This window comes from Caretta caretta, chromosome 20, assembly GCF_965140235.1.
Source record: "Caretta caretta isolate rCarCar2 chromosome 20, rCarCar1.hap1, whole genome shotgun sequence".
Classification (NCBI taxonomy): Eukaryota; Metazoa; Chordata; order Testudines; family Cheloniidae; genus Caretta; species Caretta caretta.
In genome coordinates, this window is record NC_134225.1 from 23554131 (window position 1) to 23578053 (window position 23923).

General features: G+C 69.3%; 2 protein-coding genes across 5 annotated transcripts in view; one reads left to right on the plus strand and one right to left on the minus strand.

Annotated features, from left to right (window-relative positions):
• Positions 1 to 1810: 1810 nt before the first annotated feature.
• RDH8 (retinol dehydrogenase 8) lies at positions 1811 to 9908 on the minus strand. Its single transcript, XM_048831487.2, has 6 exons — positions 9626 to 9908; positions 8060 to 8221; positions 7409 to 7588; positions 7094 to 7187; positions 6247 to 6430; positions 1811 to 4077 (listed from the first exon to the last, which is right to left on the minus strand). Exons 1-6 carry the CDS (start codon positions 9729 to 9731, stop codon positions 3853 to 3855), a joined length of 951 nt encoding a protein of 316 aa, XP_048687444.1. The 5' UTR covers positions 9732 to 9908; the 3' UTR covers positions 1811 to 3852.
• Positions 9909 to 15338: 5430 nt separating this feature from the next.
• The window catches only part of COL5A3 (collagen type V alpha 3 chain), a 47574-nt gene continuing 38989 nt past the window's right edge, over positions 15339 to 23923 (plus strand). For 2 of the 4 annotated variants that reach the window (XM_075121494.1, XM_075121495.1), the window contains exons 1-4: positions 15340 to 15559; positions 20044 to 20211; positions 21289 to 21502; positions 22305 to 22467. In XM_075121494.1, the coding sequence (XP_074977595.1) occupies positions 15460 to 15559; positions 20044 to 20211; positions 21289 to 21502; positions 22305 to 22467 (645 nt within the window). In that variant the 5' untranslated portion in view covers positions 15340 to 15459. Of the gene's footprint in view, positions 15560 to 20043; positions 20212 to 21288; positions 21503 to 22304; positions 22468 to 23923 lie in introns of all 4 variants that reach the window. The other 2 variants (XM_075121497.1, XM_075121496.1) reach the window with 2 other exon arrangements.

The window sequence follows — 23923 nt, forward strand, 5'->3', positions numbered from 1 at the left end:
ACTCTGGTTAAAAAAAACCAACCTGGCTTAGAGGGGACATGAAAGTGGCTATTAAAAATCATATATAACAAACGGAAATAAGGGGAAGTTGATGGTAATTAATATAAATTAGATGCACACTGGAAAACATAATCCCAACTATACCTATAAAATGACGGGGTCTAAATTAGCTGTTATCACTCGAGAAAGAGATCTTGCAGGCCTTGTGGAGAGTTCTCTGAAAACATCCGCTCAATGTGCAGCGGCCGTCAAAAAAGCGACCAGAATGTGGGGAATCATTCAGAAAGGGAGAGATCATAAGACAGAAAATGTCACATTGCCTCTATAGAAATCCATGGGACGCCCACATCTTGAATACTGCGTGCAGATGTGGTCGCCCCATCTCACAAAATAAATATTGGAATTGGAAAAGGTTCAGAAAAGGGCCATAAAAATGATGAGGGGGATGGAACGGCTTCCGTATGAGGAGAGATTAATAAGCCTGGGACTTTTCAGTTTGGAAAAGAGACGACTAAGGGGGGATACGATAGAGGTCTATAAACTCATGACTGATGTGGAGAAACTAAATAAGTTAAATAAGTTACTCCTTCTCATAACACAAGAACTAAGGGTCACCCAATGAAATTAACAGGCAGCAGGTTTAAAACAAACACAAGGAAGTATTTCTTCACACACTGCACAGTCAACCTGTGGAACTCCTTGCCAGAGGATGTTGCGAAGGCCCAGACTATAACAGGGTTCAAAAAAGAACTCGATAAGTTCATGGAGGACAGGTCCATCAATGGCTATTAGCCAGGCTGGGCAGGGACGGTGTCCCTAGTCTCTGTTTGCCAGAGGCTGGGAACGAGCGACAGGGGAGGGATCACTGGGCGATTCCCTGTTCTGCTCATTCCCTCGGGGGGCCCTGGCCGCTGTTGACAGACAGGACGCTGGGCTGGAGGGACCCTTGCTCTGACCCCAGTGGAAAGGGGGGAACGTACCCCGGGGGGGTTCTCCGCTCCTGCCCACTCGCGTCATTAACGAGCCCCCCCGAGTTCTGGGTTCTTGCGCCCTGAAAAGCTCCTGCCAACACGTCGCCGCAGTTTCGCCTTTCGCCCACCAGAGGGTGCAGCGTTGCAAGGCGCGCAGCAGCTTCCAGCAGGAAATAATTTCTGCAGTTCCGCCTTTTGCCCACGAGAGGCCGCTGTGGCAACAGAACACAGCAGCCGCTCCCAGCCCGCCAGCGGGTCAGGTCAGGGGACCGGGGCTATGGAGAGACCGACAGCGTGGGGTGCTGGGGTGGGTGTCAGGCGGGGGCTCCTAAGGGCTCCTGCGGTAGGACAGACTGGGGCAGGGGCTGAATGGGAGTGGTGCACAGGGCCACAGGGGGAGGGAGATGCAGAGAAACATGACGGGGGGAGAGGGACACACGGACGGGGGGTGGCTGGGTGGGGGCTCACAGACACATGGTGATGGGGGTGCAGAGCTACATAGGGACAGAGGGGTGGCTGAGTGGGGGCACAGAGACACATGGGGACAGGGGCAGATGTGCTTGACTGAATGGGAGAGGCTAGGGATCAGCCAGGGTCTGCATGGGGGAAGTTCCCTAATAATCCCGCCCAGCCCCATAAAAAACCTGTTCCTTACTTTTCCCACCCACACCCACCAGCCCTCCAAGTTCACTCCCAGGGTCCTTCCCTGCAATTTACTTCCCTCTCCCTCAGCTCCTCCGTTCCCCCCGACTCCCCCAAGCCTTTGCACTGCTTCTGAGGGGTGCGGGAAATACGGTCCTGGATTGTCGTTTCAATGAATTATTACTCAGAGCTCTGTATTAATATGCCGAGTAAGGAATCTATTTGTCAAGAAGTATTTCCTGAGTCTTTTGTTGTTGTCTGTATTGTTACAGCCATACTTGCTGGCAAGCATTCTAAAATGCATGGCCAAAAATAATGGAAACTGGTGTGATTATCGTGTATTATTTTGATAAATGAAACATGCAGAAGTTTAAAATACTGTGTACAGAATTTTTAAGTTTCTTAGTGCAGAATTCCACCAGGAGCGAACTGTCAATAATGGTGTAGAAAAGGCACTAAATAGTTCCATTCTAAAGTTGGAAAAAAGCCAGAAGATACCAGCCATATCACAGGATAAAACCCTCCCCATTCCAACAGGAACTCGAGCAGCAGGTCAAGATAACTTGCATCCAAGGGCAGGTCTTGGGTGGGTAGTGGTCAATCTATCAGGGATCGATTTACCAAGTCTCCTCTAGACGCTATAAATCGATCCCCGAATGCGCTCCCCGTCTCCAGCCAGGTAAGTCGACCTAAGATATGCCTACTTCAGCTCTGCTATTCAGGTAGCTGGAGGGGGGTGTCTTAGGTCGACACCCCCCTCCAGTGTAGACCAGGGCCAAGAGTTTTCAAAGAGCTGGCTGAGGAGGTTGCTGGATCATTAATGTTGCTTTTCAATAAGTCCTGGAGCACTGGGGAAGTTCCAGAAGACGGAAAGGAAGCAAACGTTGGGCCAATGTTTAACAAGTGTAAATGGGACAATCGGGATAATTATAGGCATGTCAGCATGACATTGATTCTGGGCAAAATTCTTGTGTGGCTGATCTGGGACTGGATTAATAAAGAATTAATGAATTAGGGCCATTGACCATGGGTTTATGGAAAATAGATCCTGTCAAACTAACTTGATGCCTTTTTTGATTCGATTACAAGTTCGGCTGACAAAGGTAATAGTATGAGGGGGGTCGCCGTGTTAGTCTGGATCTCTACCAGCGGCAAAGTGTCCCGTGGCACCTTATAGACTAACAGATGTATTGGAGCGTAAGCTTTCGTGGGTGAATACCCACCTCGTCGGATGCCTGTGAAGGTAACAGTGTTGACCTAATATTAAGGCGTTTGACTTGCTGTCACCTGGCATTTTGATTAAAAAGAGACCGATGGCCCACATGAACTGCATTACAAACCGGCTAACCGAAAGGTCTCCAAAGGTAACTGCAAATGGGGGATCGTCAGCCAGTGGGTGTTTCCAGGGCGTCCCGCAGGGAGCGGTTCTTGGCCCTACACTATTTAACAGCTGTGTCATGACCTGGAAGAAAACATAAAATCACTGATTGAGTTTGCCGAACACATACAAATGGAGGGGTGGTAAATACTGGGGGAGGACCGGTCGCTGATCCAGAGCGATCTGGACCACTTGCAAAGTGCAAGCAAACGGCATGTGTTTTAATGCAGCTGAATGGAAATGTCTACATCGAGGAGCAAAGCATGCAGGTTGCTCTTACAGGCTGGGGGGCTCTATCCCGGGCGCAGGGAGTCTGAAAATCGTTGGGGGTCACAGTGGAGAATCAGCTGAACGTGAGCTCCCCGTGCGACGCTGGGGTCAAAAGGGCTAATGAGATCCTGGGGTGCACGACCAGCGAAATCTCGGGTAGGAGCCGAGCGGCTATTTTCCCTCTGGATTTGGCACTGATGCCACCGCTGCTGGAATCCTGTGCCCAGTTCTGGGGCCATGACTCCAGAAGGAGGCTGATACATCGGCGGGCTCAGAGAAGAGCGGCGAGAAGGATTGTAGGGTTAGAAACCCTGGCCTGGAGGGACAGACTCCACGTGCTCCTCTCGATTTAATGGCGTGCAGAGTCGGTGCAGGGGGGAGCCGGTCCCAGGCTGGCAGTACCTACGTGGGGGCCAGAGATTTAATAACCGGCTCCTCAGTCCAGCAGACGTCGGTCGAGCAAGATCCAGCGGCTGGAAGTTGAGCCCAGAGAAATTCAGCCGGAAGTCCAGGGAACGCTATGAGCGGCGAAGGGAAGCCGCCGGGGCTCGGGGTCCCGGCTGGTCGGGGCGCGTGCCGGGGGGCGCGGGCTCAGGCGGGGGCGACCCTGCGACGGCAGCACCGGCAGGTCAGGCAGCTCAGGGCCCGCACGCTGAGGCGGAAGAGCGCGCCGTAGTCGAAGAGCAGGCTGTGGTAGGTGCGCACGGAGAGCTCCCCCGAGGGGTCGACGGACTTCAGCGCCGTCAGCGGCGTGTACAGCGGGTTGGTCAGCGTGTGGAACGGGGGGCGAGCCGCGCCGATCACCTGCACCACGGCCTGCCGGGAGAGGGGGGTCAGCACCCCGTCCGTCCGTCCGTCCTGCACGGCTCGCCCGCCCTGTCCGTCTGTCTGCCTGTCCGCACGGCTCGCCCGCCCCGTCCGTCCGTCCACACGACTCGCTCGCCCTGTCCGTCTGTCTGCCTGTCCGCACGGCTCGCCCGCCCCGTCCATCCGTCCGTCCGTCCGCATGGCTCGCCTGCCCCGTCCGTCCTCACGGCTCGCCCGCCCCGTCCGTCTCTCCGTCCGTCTGCATGGCTCGCCTGCCCCCTCTGTCTGTCCTGACGGCTCGCTCACCTCGTCCGTCTGTCAGTTCGTCCGCACGGCTTGCCTGCCCCGTCCGCCCCTGCCCACCCACACCCCAGATGTCCCACCCTCGCGTGCCCCCAGTGGCTGGAAGCGGTATTGCAATAGTCGTGCCTCACTTTCCCCTGTGTCTTCTCCAGCTCATTCAGGCTGTAGGAGCTTCGGGGCCCTGCGGCCAGGCCACGGCAGAGCCCGGAGCCCGGCACTGAGCCCGCGACCGACTCTCCCACCCGCCTGGCTCAGTTGCCCACCCGGCCACTGCAGGCAGCCCCCCAGCTGCCCCGAGCTGTCCCCGCCCTGAGCCCAGCTACTGGGCTTCCCCGCCCCCACCCAGGGACCAGCACGAGCCCCCCCCACCCAGGCCATCCGGCCCCTTGCTCCCCACAGCGGGACGACCCCCTTCAAACCCACCCCTCAACAGCCCCCACCACTGGCACCAGCCTCAGGCCGCTGGTTAACCCTTTCCAGCCCAGGCCCATGCACTGCCCCATCCGCCTGCTCCCCACTTACACCCCATTTCTGTCTGTCTGCCCTCCTCGTACGTCTCTTCCAGCCATCCCCCACTCGTACTCCTTGCCCTGCGTCGCTCTGTCCCCCCGGCACCCATCTGTGACGAAGCGGGACTGTTCTTAATGTTTCCTCTAAATAGTGTGGGGGTGCCTCAGTTTCCCCTAGGCAGTTCTTAAGTATCTAGGGGGTGGGATAAGGGTGTATGGTCGTTGCAGAGCCCTAGAGGGCAGGTGTGGGCAGGGGTCTGGACACAGAGAATGGCCGACACCCTGTTTCCTGGCAACTGATGGCCTGGGCCCTTCCCCCCTGCAAGGTGAGAGCTGAAGGGTTGGAGAACAAAGGAATCAGGTGACCACCTGGCCCGGGAAAGGAACAAAGCCCAGAGGAGGAGGGGCTGGAGGGAGGTTCAGTTTGGGGCTGGCTGGGACATGGAGTGAAGTGCAGACGTGGTTGTCTGGCTCACTGCCCCCCAGAATGGACCCAGCTGAGGGGTCCCGTTCTCTGCACCTGTAAGCTCTGTTTTAGACCATGTTCCTGTCGTCTAATAAACCTTCTGTTTTACTGGCTGGCTGAGAGTCCCGTCTGACTGCGGAGTTGGGGTGCAGGACCCTCTGGCCCCCCCAGGACCCCGCCTGAGCGGACTCGCTGGGGGGAAGCGCACGGAGGGACAGAGGAGGCTGAATGCTCCGAGGTCAGACCCAGAAAGGTGGAAGCCGGGTGAGCTGTGAGTCCTGCAGACAGGCTGCTCCCCGAGAGGAGACTTCCCCAGAGTCCTTCCTGGCTGCATGGGGAGCAGCTCCAGAGCATCGCCCGGGGACTCCGTGACACCATCCGTCGGTCTGACCCCCCAGTACCCATCCGTTGGTCTGTCCAGGAGAGTCCCACCTCCCCAGCACTCGGTACTTCAGCTGATTCTCTAGGCTGGGTGAGGCCCAGCAGTGGGAGGCTGGGGCTGGGCGTGGCAGACACTGGCGGGGGGCTCGGTGTGCCAGACATTGTGGGGGTCAGCCACTGCAGGGACGGGGCGTGGCAGACACTGGGGGTGTATGGCAGACACTGGGGGGACAGGGCGTGGCAGACACTGGCGGGGGGCTCGGTGTGCCAGACATTGGGGGGGTCAGACACTGCAGGGACGGGGCGTGGCAGACACTGGTGGGGGGCTCGGTGTGCCAGATATTGGGGGGGGTCAGACACTGGGGGGACGGGGCGTGGCAGCCCCTGCTCCTGGCAGTGGGTGTGGGGCTGGCCAGGGAGCCTGGGCAGCCGCGGGAGACCAGCCCCAGGCAGGGAGTTCCCCAGGTCCGTGGGGCCTGCTGTGGGGAGGGAGCCGCAGGCCGGGGGAGGTGAACCCACCTTGGCCACGTCCTCGGGGCTCTGGCCCATGGCGGAGAAGATCTCGCGGGAGGCCGGCAGGTACACCTCCTGGAAGTAGCGCAGCGTGGCTGGGTCGGTGCCGGGGAACTCGGAGCGGGACACGTCCTCCATCAGCTTCAGCTCGAAGTCCGTGTTCACCGGGCCCGGCTCCACCAGGGACACGCTGCGGGAAGCCGAGCCTCAGGGGCTGCGGGCGCTCGGCTCTGGAGCGGGGGGCCGGGGGGGGCTCCGGAGCGGGGGGCTGGGGGGGCTCCGGAGTGGGGGGCTGCGGGCGCTCGGCTCCGGAGCGGGGGGCTGGGGGGGCTCCGGAGCGGGGGGCTGGAGGGGCTCCGGAGCGGGGGGCTGCGGGTGCTCGGCTCCGGAGCGGGGGGCCGGGGGGGGCTCCGGAGCGGGGGGCTGGAGGGGCTCCGGAGTGGGGGGCTGCGGGCGCTCGGCTCCGGAGCGGGGGGCTGGGGGGGCTCCGGAGTGGGGGGCTGCGGGCGCTCGGCTCCGGAGCGGGGGGCCGGGGGGGGCTCCGGAGCGGGGGGCTGGGGGGGCTCCGGAGTGGGGGGCTGCGGGCGCTCGGCTCTGGAGCGGGGGGCCAGGGGGCTCCGGAGCGGGGGGCTGGGGCAGGATCCAGATCGGGGGGCTCCGTGTACGTGGGCAGCCTGAGCCCCGCACCGAGCCCCCGAGGCGCATGGGAGCAGCAGGCCTGGCCCGGGGCTGGGCCCTGAGCCCTGTGCTCTGGCCTGGCCTGGGGAGCAACTGAGGGCCCCCGGCCTGACCCTGGGCACCCACCCCCCCGGTCCCCCACGGGCCCCCGCCCACGGGCCCCCCCGGCACTCACAAGACGTGGAACTGGAGCAGCTGCACGGCCAGGCTCTCGCAGAAACCCTCCATGGCGAACTTGGAGGCGGCGTAGACGTCGTTGAACACGATGCCTGGGGAGAGGGGGGTGAACCTGGGGGGGCAGTGTGCCTGGGGGGGCCATTGGGGTCCATTAACCCACTTGCCCCCCCACCTCCCCCTGCATCCCCCCCACAGCCCCCTGCATCCCCCCCACGGCCCCCTGGCCCCCCGCCCCCTGCATCCCCCCCACGGCCCCCCGCCCCCTCCCCGACACCCCCCCGTGCCCGGCCCCCCGGGTGCTGCTGCCCCTCACCCTGCAGCCCCATGACACTGCTCATGACCACGATGTGGCCACTCCGTCGCAGCTTCATGCCGGGCAGCACGGCCTGCACCATGCGCACGGCGCCGAAGAAGTTGGTCTCGAAGACGCGTTTCATCTCCGCGATGCTGATGCTCTCGATGGGCCCGATGAGCCCCACGCCCGCGTTGTTCACTGCGGGGGAGACGCTCAGAGCCCCTGGCCCCCCCAGCCCCACATGGGCAGAGAGAGCCCTGCTGAGCCCACGGCAACGCCGCCCCCCGCGGTCCCCCAGCTCCCCACAGCCCAGCCCCCGCGCTGTCCCCCTTCCCCACAGCCCAGCGCCCCCCGCTGTCCCCCAGCTCCCCACAGCCCAGCCCCCCCGCTGTCCCCCCTCCCCACAGCACAGCCCCCGCGCTGTCCCCCCTCCCCACAGCCCAGCGCCCCCGCTGTCCCCCTTCCCCACAGCCCAGCGCCCCCCGCTGTCCCCCCTCCCCACAGCACAGCCCCCCGCTGCCCCCCCCCACGGCACAGCCTCCCTGCTGCCCCCCCCAGCTCCCCCTGCCCAGTGCCCCCATCCACCCACATACCGTCCCCCCAACCCCCTGCTGAGCCCCCCGCCCCCTGCAGCCCAGCGCCCCCTGCTGCCCCCCGGCGGCGCCTCACCCAGCACGTCCACCCGGCGCTCGGGGATGCCGCCCAGGCACTGGGCCACCGAGGCCTCGCTGCAGACGTCCAGGTGCCGGATGCTGAGGGTCCTGCCCAGGGCCGCGCCCGCCGCCTGCTCCAGCTTCTCCCTCTTCTGCAGGTCCCGCATGGTGGCGATGACTGGAGGGCGCAGCGGGTCTGAGGGGAGGGGGCGACACAGGGCCCAGCCAGGCCCCTGGGCTCCTCCTGCCCCCTGCCCCCCCAGCCTGGCACGGCCCCTGCCCTGCCCCCCCAGCCTGCCACTCCCCCAGCCCTGACCCCCCAACCTGGCATGGCCCCCTCTTCCCTGCCCCCCCCGCCTGGCCCCCCCGCCCTGCCCCCCAGCCTGGCACAGCCCCCCCGCCCTGCCCCCCCAGCCTGGCACGGCCCCCCCCTTCCCTGCCCTCCCAGCCTGGCATGGCCCCTCCTTCTGCCTTGCTACCCCAGCCTGGCACAGCCCTCCCGCCCCGCCCCCCCAGCCTGGCACGGCCCCCCCTTCCCTGCTCTCCCAGCCTGGCACCCCCCACCCTGCCCCCCCGCCTGGCATGGCCCCTCCTCCTGCCCTGCCACCCCAGCCTGGCACTCCCCCCACCCTGCCACCCCAGCCTGGCACAGCCCCCCCTTCCCTGCCCCCCCAGCCTGGCACCCCTTACCCTGCCCCCCCAGCCTGGCATGGCCCCTCCTCCTGCCACCCCAGCCTGGAACAGACCCCCCTGCTCTGCCCCCCCAGCCGGGCACCAGACGGGGGAAGGGCTGGCCCAGAGCGGCGGGGTCAAGGGGCCAAGCCAGGATTCTCGATCCCTAAGAGGCTTTGGTGTCACGGTGCGTAATCCCCACGTTGCTGAGCCCTGGCATGTCTGCGGGGGTGGGCGCAGGGGGGCCTGCCCCATGCACCTGACTCTGCCCAGCCCCATTGCCCGGCACGGGGGCACAGGAACAGGGGGGCAGCCCCGGTGCAGAGGCAGCTGCCTCCACCCAGCTGGCATTTGCTGGGGCCAGGACCCGTGTTAGCGAGTGGGGCGGGGCTGGGGGGTGTTAGGGCTGCCGGGGGGGGGGAGAGGGGTCACGCCCTGGCTGGGGCTGGCAGCTCAGCTGCACGGGGTCGGGGGGGAGGTGTTATGCAAGTGCCCTCCCGGCGGCCCCACAATCTGCTCACCGGGATAATCCCCGGGGGATGGTGCCAGGGAGGGGATGGGGCAGGGTTGGGCTGGAGGGGGGCACCGGGTGGGGGTGGGGCGCTGGCTGGGGGGCACCAGGCCACCCCCGCAGCTGGGCCTCACTGCAGCCCCCAATGCAAGGCCGTGCTGGGAGCCCGGGCGATGCTGGGCACAGAGGCTGCTGCTGGCCCCCCAGGGCTGGAAAAGCCCCCCCAGACTCTCCCTGCAGGGATCCCTAGTGCGGCGGGGGGGCAGCTGGAGCAGCGAATGGGCCAGCAAGGCCTGGCAGCCCCTGGGCACTGCACCCCCCACGCACCCCATTCTGCAGCCCTGGCCCCTGTGCCCCCTGCGGCTCCCCACAGCCCCCCCGCGCCTCGCAGCCCCTCACCCTGGAAGCGCTGCCCAGGGTCCTGTGCCAGCTGCACGGCCAGGCGGAGCCCGATGCCCGAGGAGCAGCCCGTGATGAGCACCGTCCTCGGCCCCGCGCTGCCCATGGCTGCACCGCTCGGCACCCAAAGGCTCTTATGGGATCAGACCCGGCGTCACGTGGGGCCAGGGATCAGCCAGTCCCCTGGCAGCCCTGAGCCCGGCGGGGCAGGGATGGGCGGGCTGAGGCCTGGCCCCCTCTCCCCTGCCCCTGGACCCCCAGCCCCTGCCCCCCCCGGCTCCCATACCCCTGCCCCAGCCCCCTCACCTCTTCCCCTGGCCCCCTCACCCCTCCTCTGGCCCCCCGGCCCCCCAGCCCCTCGCACCCCTCCCCATCCCAGTTCCCGGCCATGACTTTTGAGCCCCTCCCACTGTGCTCCCTGCCCCCCCCGTCCCCTGTGGGGCAGCCAAGGGCCATGAGCACCCAGAGAAGGGGGGAGCCAGGTCTCCTGAGCCTGGTTCCATGGCAACGTGTGTGGGGCTGAGATGCTGCCCCCACCGCACCCCCCTGGCTCACGTGCTGCCCACTAGAGCGAGTGAGGACACCAGCTCCCCCCGCCATGTGCTGCCCCCCCCCAGCTCAGCCCTGGCGTTGCACGTCCAGCCGCCACCCCACCCCCCCCGTGACCCTGGGCCTGGTGTTTGGGACCCCTCGGTCCTGCCTCCTCCTTGGGCCTGGCTGCCCAGCTGTGCTGAGTTGAGCCCCCCACCTCGGCCCCTGCTCTGTCCCACTCCCCGTGGGGCTGGGAGGAGCAGAGCTCTGGGGCATGTGGGTGGGACCCCTGGGACCCCCTGCCCCCACAGGACCAGGCCAGGGGGGCGGCAAAGGGGCATCTGGGGCTGGCTGCAGAGGTCAGGCTCATGGGGGGCAATGGCAGAGGAGGGAGCCAGGACTCCTGGGTTCCATCCCTGCCTGGCTATGACCTCCAGGGGGTCCCTTCCCCTCCCAGTGCACAGGGGTGGGGGGCCAGGGAGGCCGGTCACTCTGTGCGGTGGATGTCAGCCCCTGACGTGGGAGCCCTGGGGGTGGCTGGCCAGGTGTGCAGGGGAGACTGCCCCCCCCTTCACCAGGAATGTGGGACGTGGCACCCATGGGGCGGGCGGGAACACCCATGCAGGGCCAGAGTGGGGTGCCTCACTCCTGACCCGCAGCCCCCTGCTAGCCCAGCCCTGGGCTCCCCCCAGCTCTGCCGGTGCCCCTCACTCCCGACCCGCAGCCCCTGCTAGCCCAGCCCGGCCCCCCCCACTCCCCCCCGCACAGGGAAGCTCTCACAAGGGGGTGGAAGAGCGGGACCTGCTGGGTGGGGTGGGGGCTCTGTAACTCCCCCTGCTCCTCCAGCTCCCTCCTCGGATTGAGCCCCAGTTCCCCCGATGTGCTGGGTCGTGCGGGGGCGTCGGAGCTCCGGCCACGGCAGCCCCCCCGGAGGGGGATGGGCTTTTCCCAACTGGCCCCAGGCTGCGCTTGGCTCCCCGCTGTGTCCCCCCAGCAGAGCGGCCGGGGGCGGGTGCCCACGGTTGGGGGGCGCAGGGCCGGTGGGAACCCACAGCCCAGCCTGGCCCAGGGGACCCCGTTACTGCAGAGACGCTGTAAATATTTGCCAGGAAGCGGAGGGGGGTAAGTGGGTTCGGAGCCGAGCTGGTGACTCATGCAGTGAGGCAATGGGGCGGGGGGAGCAACAGCAGCTGCATGGCCGGGGGCGGGACCCTGGGCTGGGCTAGCAGGGGCTGCGTGTGGGGAGTGAGGGGCACCGACAGAGCTGGGGGGCCCAGGGGCTGTGGGTCAGGAGGGAGGGGCACCAGCAGAGTCAAGGGGGCAGGGCTGGGCTAGCAGGGGGCTGCAGCAAAGCGGGGGGACCCCAGGGCTGGGCTAGCAGGGGCTGCGGGTCAGGAGTGAGGGGCACCGGCAGGGCTGGGGGTTCAGGGCTGGGCTAGCAGGGGCTGCGGGTCGGGAGTGAGGGGCACCGGCAGGGCTGGGGGTTCAGGGCTGGGCTAGCAGGGGCTGCGGGTCGGGAGTGAGGGGCACCGGCAGGGCTGGGGGCTCAGGGCTGGGCTAGCAGGGGCTGTGGGTCGGGAGTGAGGGGCACCGGCAGGGCTGGGGGGTCAGGGCTGGGCTAGCAGGGGCTGCGGGTCGGGAGTGAGGGGCACCGGCAGGGCTGGGGGGTCAGGGCTGGGCTAGTAGGGGCTGCGGGTCGGGAGTGAGGGGCACAGGCAGGGCTGGGGGGTCAGGGCTGGGGGGTCAGGGCTGGGCTAGCAGGGGCTGCGGGTCGGGAGTGAGGGGCACAGGCAGGGCTGGGGGCTCAGGGCTGGGCTAGCAAGGGCTGCGGGTCGGGAGTGAGGGGCACCGGCAGGGTTGGGGGGTCAGGGCTGGGCTAGCAGGGGCTGCGGGTCGGGAGTGAGGGGCACCGGCAGGGCTGGGGGCTCAGGGCTGGGCTAGCAGGGGCTGCGGGTCGGGAGTGAGGGGCACCGGCAGGGCTGGGGGGTCAGGGCTGGGCTAGCAGGGGCTGTGGGTCGGGAGTGAGGGGCACCACACATCTGGCTCCTGAAGAGGGAGGGACATCATAACCCTGGGGTCCCACAGGCCACAGGATGGGCTGGGAAGGCGCGCCAGGTGCAGAGACGGGGCCAGACGGGCGCCGGACAGACAGACAGCCATGTGCCGTAGGAATGGGGGCGGCACCAGAGGCACCATTGGGGTCTGGGCTGTGGGAAGCCAGGGGGGCAGCGTGACCTGGTCAGAGCAGACCCACAGGGCAGAGGGGAGTGAGGGGCGGTGCGGGGGCTCCCTGGGCTGGTCTGTCCAGCCAGGAGAACCAGCACCACCCGCAGCTCATTGGGCCCAGCTGAGCTCGGGGGAGACCCTGACAGATAGGGGGTGGGGCAGGGGGGCAAGGTTTGGTGGGGGAGGGACAGGGGGTGTCTGGGGGAGTTAGCGCAGCATTTGGGGGGAGGTGGGTGGCTCAGGTGTGTGGGGGGAAGTGGGGGCATGGGGCTATGAGGGGAGGTGGGGGGCCAGCGGGTGTAGGAGGAGTCAGGGGATGTGGGGGGAGGTGGGTGACACAGCCTGTATGGGGGGAGGCAGGGGTGTTGGGGGGCGTGGGGGGAGGGAGGTTGCAGGCTCCATCGGCACCTGGCCTTGGGGCTGTGGGGGACGAGCAATCCCCGCCCTTGGCCACCAGAGGGCAGCTGTGTGGGGAGCCCCCCCCCTCCGAGAGGGTCAGTGGGGAGGGGCTGGTCCCTGATGGTGGGGCGGGGGGTCAGCAGCCTGGTCCCAGCTGGGGTTGGCGGGGGGTAGGGGCGCGTGGGGGGGAGGGGGAGGGAGCCTCAGGCCCTAGCCTGGTGACGTTGCCCAGCCCCGGGGTGCAGATGGACACAAGGCGCCCACCTCGCAGAGCTGGGGGGTCTAACCCCCCAGCCCCCACCAGCCCCGGGGTCGCGGCGCTGCTGGAGCTGGGCTGGTCGGGGCCCGCGTGGCTCCTCTGTGGCCTGGCTCCCAGGTGCCGTGTTGGGGGCTCAGGCGAGGGAGATGCCAGGAGTGGGGCGCAGGACACCGGGGTTCCATCCCTGGCTCTGTCCCAGCCTCCTTGGGCCGCCATTCACCGGACACCAGGCCTGCACGGCGCGTCGCTCTCGTCCCCAGCCCCTCGGCGCTGCTCCGGGCCCCACTGTGTGCTTGGAACCAGCCCAGCGCGGCCCGGCGTCCCCCTTCGGTCTGGCCCAGCCAGAGTCCCCCTTCGGCCCGGTTCAGCGTCCCCCTTGGGTCCGGCCCAGCCCGGCATCCCCCTACGGCCCGGCCCAGCCCGGCTTCCCCCTTCGGCCCGGTTCAGCGTCCCCCTTCGGCCTGGCCCAGCCCGGCATCCCCGTGTCGTGGAGTGGGGGGGAGTCCAGGCCCTGCACCCCTCTTCCTGGGATCCACTGAGACGCTCAGCCAGCCAGTAAAACAGAAGGTTTATTGGACAACAGGAACACAGTCCACAACAGAGCTTGTGGGTACAACCAGGACCCCTCGATCACGTCCTTCTGGGGAGCAGGGAGCTCAGACCCCAGCCCTGGAGTTCCCTGCGTTCCTCCACCCAGCTCCAAACTGAAAACTAACCCCCCCCAGCAGGCCCCCTCCTGCAGCCTCTGTCCACATTCCCGGGCAGAGGTGTCACCTCCCCCTCCCCCTCCCGGCTCAGGTGACAGGCTCTCAGGTCTCCCCTCCCCAGGTCAACACTCCCCCCTCCCTGCTGCCTCACGTCCTCACACCCCCTTCGGCCCGGCCCGGCCCGGCGTCCCCCTTCGGCCCGGCCCGGCCCGGCGTCCCCCTTCGGCCCGGCCTAGCCCCAGCGTCCCCCTTCGGCCCGGCCCGGCGTCCCCCTTCGGCCCGGCCTAGCCCCGGCGTCCCCCTTCGGCCCGGCCCGGCGTCCCCCTTCGGCCCGGCCCGGCGTCCCCCTTCGGCCCGGCCTAGCCCCGGCGTCCCCCTTCGGCCCGGCCCGGCGTCCCCCTTCGGCCCGGCCTAGCCCCGGCGTCCCCCTTCGGCCCGGCCCGGCGTCCCCCTTCGGCCCGGCCCAGCGTCCCCCTTCGGCCCGGCCTAGCCCCGGCGTCCCCCTTCGGCCCGGCCCGGCGTCCCCCTTCGGCCCGGCCTAGCCCCGGCGTCCCCCTTCGGCCCGGCCCGGCGTCCCCCTTCGGCCCGGCCCGGCCCGGCCCGGCGTCCCCCTTCGGCCCGGCCCGGCCCGGCGTCCCCCTTCGGCCCGCTGGCCCCGGCGTCCCCCTTCGGCCCGGCGTCCCCCTTCGGCCCGGCCCGGCGTCCCCCTTCGGCCCGGCCCGGCGTCCCCCTTCGGCCCGGCGTCCCCCTTCGGCCCGGCGTCCCCCTTCGGCCCGGCCCGGCGTCCCCCTTCGGCCCGGCCCGGCGTCCCCCTTTGGCCCGGCCCAGCCCGGCGTCCCCCTTCGGCCCGCTGGCCCCGGCTGTGCTCCGCGGGGTGCTTGGAACCGGCTCGCTGCTCCTCCCCCTGCTTTGAGCCGCCCTGTCCGGGGGAACCAGCGGGGAGGGGGCCCCGTCAGGGGGTGCAGCCGCTCACCCCACGTCTCCAGGGTGCCAGGCCTGGCCAGCAAGTGGGGCAGCATGCCCCAGCCATGCCCAGCCCTACGGGGAGGGGACGCCCTGGGGACCCAGAGGGAGGGGAGGGAACAGGGGAGGGGAGAGGAGGGGAGGGGAATAGGACCGGGCAGGGCAGGGGAGGGGAATAGGGGAGGAGGGAAGAGGGGAGGGGAAGGGAGGGGAGGGGAGGGGAATAGGGTTGGGCAGGAGGGGAAGAGGGGAGGAGGGAAGAGGGGAGGGGAATTGGACCGGGCAGGGCCAGGGAGGAGGGAAGAGGGGAGGGGAACGGGGGAGGAGGGAAGAGGGGAGGGGAATAGGACCGGGCAGGGCCAGGGAGGAGGGAAGAGGGGAGGGGAATTGGGCCGGGCAGGGCCGGGGAGGAGGGAAGAGGGGAGGGGAATTGGACCGGGCAGGGCCGGGGAGGAGGGAAGAGGGGAGGGGAACGGGGGAGGAGGGAAGAGGGGAGGGGAATTGGGCCGGGCAGGGCCGGGGAGGAGGGAAGAGGGGAGGGGAACGGGGGAGGAGGGAAGAGGGGAGGGGAATAGGACCGGGCAGGGCCGGGGAGGAGGGAAGAGGGGAGGGGAATTGGACCGGGCAGGGCTGGGCAGGGCTCTCGCTCCCAGTCTCTCCGTGGGGCTGGGGCGAGTCTGCACAGGGAGCCGCCCGGCTGGGATTGGAGCCGTGAGCGGCTGGGGAGCTGGGCCGAGCCAGCGCTGAGGATGGCGAAAAGCCGTCCGGGTGCACGGGGTCCCTCCAGGGTCACGCTCCTGCTCCTGCTGGCCCTGCTGCGCGGCCCGCCCCGGGCGCGGGCAGGTAACGGTGGGTACGGGGGTCCCAGGGCAGCGGGGCTTGGGGGGGGGTCCCAGGGCAGTGGGCTCAGGAGGGGGGGGTCCCAGGGCAGGGGGGTTCGGGGGGGGGGTCCCAGGGCAGTGGGCTCAGGAGGGGGGGGTCCCAGGGCAGGGGGGTTCGGGGGGGGGTCCCAGGGCAGTGGGCTCAGGAGGGGGGGGTCCCAGGGCAGGGGGGTTCGGGGGGGGGGTCCCAGGGCAGCGGGGCTCAGGGGCCAGGCCAGCCAGCGTCACCAGGAGAGGGGGTGCAGGGTGCCCCAGCTGGGAGCGCGGCAGGCAGGCCACCAAGGGGGCAGAGCCGCACCCACCGGGCCTGGGAGGGAGCTCTGAGATGGGGGGTGCTGGACAGGCTGGGAGGGGGCTGGGGGTTCTCCCCACACACGCCTGCACCCCCCACAGCTGTCCATAGTGACACACACGTTTATCCCCTCCGTGCACACATTTACACAAGCTGATGTTGTCTCCCACCCACACGCTGTGCAGCCCCCCCACCCCGGCTGCACGTTCTGTCGCCCCCCCCGCCGCTGAAAAGCGGGAGGCAAAACACACCCGCCTGGGCCAGTCGCACACTGTGACACAGACACACGCCTGGGCCCCCCATCCCCTGCCCCATTGCGGGGCTGCCCCAGCCGCCGGGGGGCAATTCTGGCTGAGGCTTCGCCCGGGAGACTCAGGTCAAAATGTGCTTTGATTGAAAACAATTAGGGGGAATGCGCAATGGGTGGGCGTGTGGTGGGGAGAGATCGGGGCAGGCCCAGCCCCCACTCTCCCCCCAAGCCAGCTCCCCACTCCCATCCCTGTGACCCCAGGCCCCTACCCAGACCCCAGCTCTCCCCGAACCAGCTCCCCCCATCCCTGTGCCCCCAGGCCCCTACCCAGACCCCAGCTCTCCCCGAACCAGCTCCCCCCATCCCTGTGCCCCCAGGCCCCTACCCAGACCCCAGCTCTCCCCGAACCAGCTCCCCCCATCCCTGTGCCCCCAGGCCCCTACCCAGACCCCAGCTCTCCCCGAACCAGCTCCCCCCATCCCTGTGCCCCCAGGCCCCTACCCAGACCCCAGCTCTGCCCAAACCAGCTCCCCCCATCCCTGTGCCCCCAGGCCCTACCCAGACCCCAGCTCTCCCAGAGCCAGACCCCTAAGCCCCAGCTCGCCCCAGTCAAGCACCTAAGGGCAGCGGGAGTGTCATGGCCCCAGCTCCTCTGTCTCCCCCAGCAGAACCAGACGCCCCGGGGGTCCAGCCCCCAGGGCTCTGCCCCCTCTCCTCCTGCCCCCACACCATGTCCCTGGACTACCTCCCAGGCTCCGGTGGGCAGCAGCAACCGGGCTGAGCGAGAGGTACGGGCTGGGGAACCTGCTGGGCTGGACTCTGCCCTCCCCCCTGGGCTCAAGGTGCTGGGGGGCTGCCTGAGGGGCCCTGCTGGGGGCCTGGCCCCGTGCTGGAGCCACAGAAGCCCTAGAGATGGGCCAAGGCCCATTTACCCACTGCCCCATGGCTCGGGGAGGGGATGAGGGTTGGAGCGGGGCGGGGAGGAGGGCTGGGAGCCAGGACTCCTGGGTCCTCCCCCTGGCCCTGGGGGGAGTGGGGCCTAGCCTGCCGGGCCACGTTCAGCACCGTGGACAGAGCACCAAGGAGGGCTCCACCCCCCACACCTGGGGCAGGGAGTGGCCCCAGGTTGTTGGGGGGCAGCCTGGCTGGCAGGGGCAGGCCCTTGTTGGGGGCCTTAGCAGTATCTGGCAGGGAGCGTGACCAGCCTGGGCATGGGGCCAGCCAGTGCCTCTGGCCTCGGCCCGTTGGCACTGCCCGGCAAGGGGGGCTCCCGGCAGGGATGGGCGGGAACTTCTCCGCCCCAGATTCTCTCACTGGCACCCCCAGCTGGAGGGAATGGGGGGGCCTGACAGGTGCCACGATGAGTCCGGGTGAGTCAGCTGGCACCTGGGGGTTGGCTGGGCCCCACGGCAGAGACAGCTGGAGCCAGCCCCCCATGGCAGCCCCCAGCAGCAGGGGGAGCTGAGCTGGGATGGCCCATGGACGGCAGGGTCGCCCCACAGGTGGCTTGGGCACCCCCCCCCGGTCCGTCCGCCCACCCCCAGGGACAAGGCTCGATTTCTGGCCTGGGGGCGGGGGTGCGAGACACACGGGGCCAGGCCGGGAACCCCCCAGATGGTGCCGTGTCCCGGCCGTGCAGATCTGTACCAGGCGGGGGGCAGGCACGTTGCCTGGGGGGTCCAGCTCTCTGGCAAGCGGGGCCCTGCCGCACCTGCAGACCGAGGGCGGTGCTGCCCCGGGGCCGCGGCTGGGGAATGCGGAGGGGTCGGAGTCCCAGCTGGGCCAGGCCCCCTGTGAGCCGGAGAACTGATCCCGCCGGGCCGTGGGGTGGGAGGGGCCGGGGCTGGCAGGGCTGGGCGGCTCCTTCCTGTGAGTTCCTGGCCAGGGCCCAGGCTGGCAGGGCCGGAGCAGGAGCCTCCGGCTGGGCATGGGGGGGTCTGAGTTGGCTGCATCCTGCCAGGGTCCCTGGACGCTCCGTGCTGGGGCCTGGGCCAGGGACCCCTGCGGCTCCTGGGGTGCAGAGCCGGGGGCTGACGCCAAGCGGGAGCCGCCAGGGTCACCTGCAGCTGCTACTGGGTTCTGCCCCCCCCCCCATTGCACCCGGGCTGCTGGTGCTGGCGGGTGGGCTGGGGAGCAGGCGGGGATTGGGGTCGAAGGAGGCGAGGCCTGGGCTCTGTGCAGCCCGAGGGCTGGAGAGGGACAGGGCCGGACCCACGGCCAGAGACCACCCACAGCGCAGCCTCCAAGGCCGAGCGACCAGCCCTGCTCCCTCCCAGGGCCTGCACATACCCCGAGTTGCCTCCTGGCCAGGGCTCCCCCCCAGCTCTGCCGGTGCCCCCCAGTCCTGACCCGCAGCCCCTGCTAGCCCAGCCCTGGCCTCCCTGCCCCCCCGCAACTCTGCCGGTGCCCCCCAGTCCTGACCTGCAACCCCTGCTAGCCCAGCCCTGTGCCTGTCCCTGGCTTGGGGGGGTCTCTGCCCCCCCCAGATCTGTTGTCCTGGATGGTGGGGGCTGTGGCTGGGTGGGGGCCTGGGTGTAGGCCATGATCTCATTGCTGGGAGTGGGGTCCCCGTCCCTGCCCCAAGAGTCGAGCAGGGGATGCAGGGAGGGTCACAGGGCACCAGGAGGTGACAGCTGAGGGGCAGCCCCTTACCCCACCGGCTTGCTGTAGCCCGTGATCCGAGCCGGGGGGGGGGGGGCACGCAGCCCCCCTTGCTGGGGCCTGGAGACCGAGGGCAGCTCCTCTGGGAGCTCCCGGCAGGAAATGGGAACCGAGCGCTGGGGTCAACAGAGCCTGGGAGACGGAGCCGCCCGGGCCCGATTCTCAGCCGAGCCCCGTGGGCTGGGCTGAGCCTCCGGAGTGGGCGGACGTGGGGCGCTGGTTCCCCTCGCTCACAGCCAGCAGGGCACAGAGCCACCCCGGCCCCATTCGGTGGGTCTGACCCACAAGCCAGGCGTCCCAGCCCCATCTGTCTGGCCGGCCGGCTCTGCCCCAGGCTGGTTGCTTAGCAGAAGACCTGGCCCACCCCCCTGCCCCCCGGCCCCTGCAGCAGGCACCCCTCCCCCAGCGGGTCCAGACAGGCCCCTCCACCAGGCGAGTGGGGAGGGGTGGGGCTGCCCCAGGGCAGAGGGGGCCACTCTCTCTCTCTCTCTGATGCAAATCCGACCCCCCCATTATAGTGTCTTCCCCCCCCCGCTCTGAGATTAACCCCTGAGGTGCCAGGTCTGCGGGTGGATGCTGGGGGGGCTGGCCATGATCTCATTGCTGGGAGTGGGGTCCCCGTCCCTGCCCCAAGAGTCTGTGGGAAATGGGAGGGAGGGTGGCTGCTCTCACCCAGCCCCTCTGCTCCGACCTGCGGGGGGAGTGGGACTGGGAAGGGGGCAGGGAGGGCGTCCCCAGGTGTCACTTGCCCCCTCACTGCCCCACTCTGCCTCAGAGCAGCCATGGCCCCCCGGGAAATGGGGGCAGCGCAGCTCCATGCCCCATGGGGAGACAAGCCCCAGCGGTGCCTTCCAGGTGGGGGCGGAGGAATGAGGGGAAGGAATCACGGCCATAGGGTGGGGACGGGGTGTTGGGGCCACACAGCTGCCTGGCTCCGGGCAGGTTCCGCCTTGGCAGCACCCCCAGGATGGGGGAAACTGAGGCACTGGGTGGGGGGACTCACCCCAGGCTGGGTGAGCAAGGCATTCTGGGAGCTGATTGTGCAGGGCCTGACGTGAGTCCAGACTGAGACTGGCTGACTGTCTGGGGTGACCCCAGTGCGGGGGGGTGACCCTGGTGCGGAGGGGGGGTGACCCCGGTGTGGGGGGGTGACCCGGGGGTGACCCGGGGGCGACCCTGGTGCCGGGGGGGGGAGCCCAGGGGCGGGGGGGACCCTGGACTGTGACCCTGCCTCCCCCTTGCTCCATAGCCGAGCCGGTGGATGTGTTGCGGGCACTGGGGGTGCGGGTCGGCAGGGACGGCATCTCCATCGCGGCCGGGATCTGCCCCCAGCGGCGCGGGGCCGAGGAGAGCGACTTCGCCTTCCGCCTGGAGAACAGCACCCAGCTCAGCGCCCCCACCCGCCAGCTCTTCCCAGGTAGGGGCGCCGGGGTGGGGCAGAGGCGCACTGGCTGTGGGCACAGGGGCTATGGGGCAGGGCTGAGGGGCGCTGGTTGTGGGCACAGGGGCTATGGGGCGGGGCAGGGGGCGCTGGCTGTGGGCACAGGGGCTATGGGGCAGGGCTGAGGGGCGCTGGTTGTGGGCACAGGGGCTATGGGGCGGGGCAGGGGGCGCTGGCTGTGGGCACAGGGGCTATGGGGCAGGGCTGAGGGGCGCTGGCTGTGGGCACAGGAGCTATGGAGCGGGGCAGAGGGGTGCTGGCTGTGGGCACAGGGGCTATGGGGCAGGGCTGAGGGGCGCTGGCTGTGGGCACAGGGGCTATGGAGCGGGGCAGAGGAGTGCTGGCTGTGGGCACAGGGGCTATGGGGCAGGGCTGAGGGGCGCTGGCTGTGGGCACAGGGGCTATGGGGCAGGGCTGAGGGGCACTGGCTGTGGGCACAGGGGCTATGGGGTAGGGCTGAGGGGCGCTGACTGTGGGCACAGGGGCTATGGAGCGGGGCAGAGGGGCGCTGGCTGTGGGCACAGGGGCTATGGGGCGGGGCTGAGGGGCGCTGGCTGTGGGCACGGGCTATGGGGTAGGGCTGAGGGGCACTGACTGTGGGCACAGGGGCTATGGGGCAGGGCTGAGGGGCGCTGGCTGTGGGCACAGGGGCTATGGGGTAGGGCTGAGGGGCGCTGACTGTGGGCACAGGGGCTATGGAGCGGGGCAGAGGGGCGCTGGCTGTGGGCACAGGGGCTATGGGGCGGGGCTGAGGGGCGCTGGCTGTGGGCACAGGGGCTATGGGGCGGGGCTGAGGGGCGCTGGCTGTGGGCACAGGGGTTGCAGCGTGGGGCTGTGGGGTGGGGTTGTGGGCACAGGGGCTGTGGGGCGGGGCTGAGGGGCGCTGGCTGCCAGCACAGGGGCTGAGGGGCACTGGCTATGGGACTGTTCTGTGGGGCGGATACGGGCCCGGGTGTGCTGGGTGTGGGGAGGCTCCGGGCAGGGAGGCTCTGGGTCCAGGGGCGCCGTGGGCACGGGGCCGGGGCTCAGCCCCACGCCTGGTCTCTACCCCAGATGGCCCCTTCCCTGAGGATTTCTCCATCCTGGCGACGCTGCGGGCCCGGCGGGGCAGCCAGGCCTTCCTGCTGTCGCTGTACGACGAGCGCGGGGTGCAGCAGCTGGGTGTGGAGATCGGCCGCTCGCCCGTCTTCCTGTACGAGGACCAGACCGGGCAGCCGGCGCCCGAGCAATACCCACTCTTCAGCAGGGTCAGCCTGGCCGATGGCAAGTGAGTGCCGGGACCGGGGCTGCCCTGTGCGACTCAGGGTAGAGCCGGGGAGAGAACCCAGGCGTCCGGGCTCCCCGCCCCCCCCGCACTCTAACCACAGGGCCCCACTCCCCTCCCGGAGCCGGGGAGGGAACCCAGGCGTCCGGGCTCCCGGCCCCCCCTGCACTCTAACCACAGGGCCCCACTCCCCTCCCGGAGCCGGGGAGGGAACCCAGGCGTCCGGGCTCCCGGCCCCCCCTGCACTCTAACCACAGGGCCCCACTCCCCTCCCGGAGCCGGGGAGGGAACCCAGGCGTCCGGGCTCCCGGCCCCCCCCTGCACTCTAACCACAGGGCCCCACTCCCCTCCCGGAGCCGGGGAGAGAACCCAGGCGTCCGGGCTCCCGGCCCCCCCCTGCACTCTAACCACAGGGCCCCACTCCCCTCCCGGAGCCGGGGAGGGAACCCAGGCGTCCGGGCTCCCCGCCCCCCCCCGCACTCTAACCACAGGGCCCCACTCCCCTCCCGGAGCCGGGGAGAGAACCCAGGCGTCTGGGCTCCCGGCCCCCCCCTGCACTCTAACCACAGGGCCCCACTCCCCTCCCGGAGCCGGGGAGGGAACCCAGGCGTCCGGGCTCCCCGCCCCCCCTGCACTCTAACCACAGGGCCCCACTCCCCTCCCGGAGCCGGGGAGAGAACCCAGGCGTCCGGGCTCCCGGCCCCCCCTGCACTCTAACCACAGGGCCCCACTCCCCTCCCGGAGCCGGGGAGGGAACCCAGGCGTCCGGGCTCCCGGCCCGGCCCGTGACGCTCAGCCCCTGCAGGTGGCACCGCGTGGCACTGCGCGTGGAGGGGGCCAGCGTGGCCCTGCTCGTGGACTGCGAGGCGCCCGTGACGCTGCCCCTGGAGCGTGGCCCGCGGCCCGTCGTCAGCACCGCTGGCGTCACCCTGCTGGGGGCCCGGCTGCTGGACAAGGAGGTTTTCCAGGTGGGTCTGCACCGGGGGGGCCGCGCTGGGGGGTGCGCGGCTCCTGGGGGGGCTGGGTGCTTTGCGCAGCCTGGCAGCTCCCAGCCGGGTCGGGGGCGAGTCAGGGGCAGGCTGGGGGGGGCGGTGGGGAGCCCCTGCCCTGCGTACCGGCCCTTTGTCCTGGTGCCGGGGGGCTGCGTGTTGTGGGTCAGGCCGGGCCTGCTGTGGTGGGAGCCTGGCACCCCCCTTGCTATGCCAGGTCCTGGCACCCTGCTCAGGGACACCCCCCCGGCTGTGTCTGCAGTCTGCCCCCCTGGGGGGGCTGGACCGGGGCAGGGTTCAGTTTGCCATTCTCCCCAGTGTGGGGGGGCGGGGGGGCTTATCCAGGCCCTCCTGTGTGGGGGCAGGGCCTTGGAGCTGGGTGGGGCTGCACCCCGAGGAGCCGGGAGCTGCGGCAGCAGGGCCGAGAGCTGCCCCCAGGCCCTGCCACCCCCCACATTCCTGCCGGCTGCGGCTGCCAGCGGCAAATGTCAGGGGCCACGGAGAAGGCCCCATTGATGCCGGGGAGCCGGGCTGGGGGCGGCTGGGAACAAGGCCGGGCTTGTCCTGGAGTCGGGCCCCTGGGGGCTCCCCAGGGCAGGGCTGGAGAGGGGCTGGACCAGGCCACAGCTCACGGCTCTGCCCCGGGGGCCACCCGCAGCCCTGCACCCCCCCAGGGCCCCCAGCACTGCCCCCAAGGGGCTGGCCCGGGGAGAGGCTGCGGGAGACAAAGGCAGGGCCTGGACCTGGGTGGGGCCCCTCTTTTCTGGCAGCTGCAGCTGGACAGAGGGGCTGGGGAGCCGGGAGACCTGGGCTGACCCCGGCGGTCCCCCTCTGTCTAGTCCCAGATGCCCCGTGCTGGCCGGTGCGCGCTGGCTGCTGGCTGCGCCCGGCGGGTGAAGCCGATCTCCCTGGGAACGTGGGGGCGGCCGGGCTGGGAGGAATGTTCCCAGGGCGCCCCCCATCCGCCTGCTGGGGGGGCCGGGCCCATCTGGTCCCATTTCCCACGCCCCCACCAGGAATGTGCGCGCAGCTCCCCGGTCCCGGTGGGGCTGCCCCAGGGCTGCGTCCAAGCCCCACAGGTGACCGGCGGCTCCATGGGGAGCTGAGCGGTGGAAGCTGGGAGGGGTTGGGGGGCTGCCCCCAGCCAGTGCGTCCCAGCGGGTCAGACAGGCCCCCGCAGGGCTGTATGTGTGAGGGGTGCGTCTCTCCCCAGGGCTGTGGGGCCCATGGCCAGGAGCGAAGGGGTTGCGGGGGGAGGGGGCGGGAGCGGGGGTCCCATTTGGCTCTGGGGGTGTCTGGGTACTTGGGGGTCTGAGGGGGCGTCGGCGGTGGTTACAGGCACCTGTGCAGTTCTCCTCACAGATCCCCGCTTGGCAGGCCGTGCCCATCCCCCTGGCGTCCTGTCTTCCCCGGTCCCCAGCAGCCCCCCCCCCCC

Coding starts and splice junctions, on each gene's coding strand:
- RDH8 (XM_048831487.2), bottom strand. CDS start 9,731: ATGGGCAGCGCGGGGCCGAGGACGGTGCTCATCACGGGCTGCTCCTCG. Junction 6,431..7,093: donor CTGCTCCAGTTCCACGTCTT/GTGAGTGCCGGG, acceptor GGCTTCCCGCAG/CGTGTCCCTGGTGGAGCCGG. Junction 4,078..6,246: donor GCCCCGAGGACGTGGCCAAG/GTGGGTTCACCT, acceptor CTCTCCCGGCAG/GCCGTGGTGCAGGTGATCGG.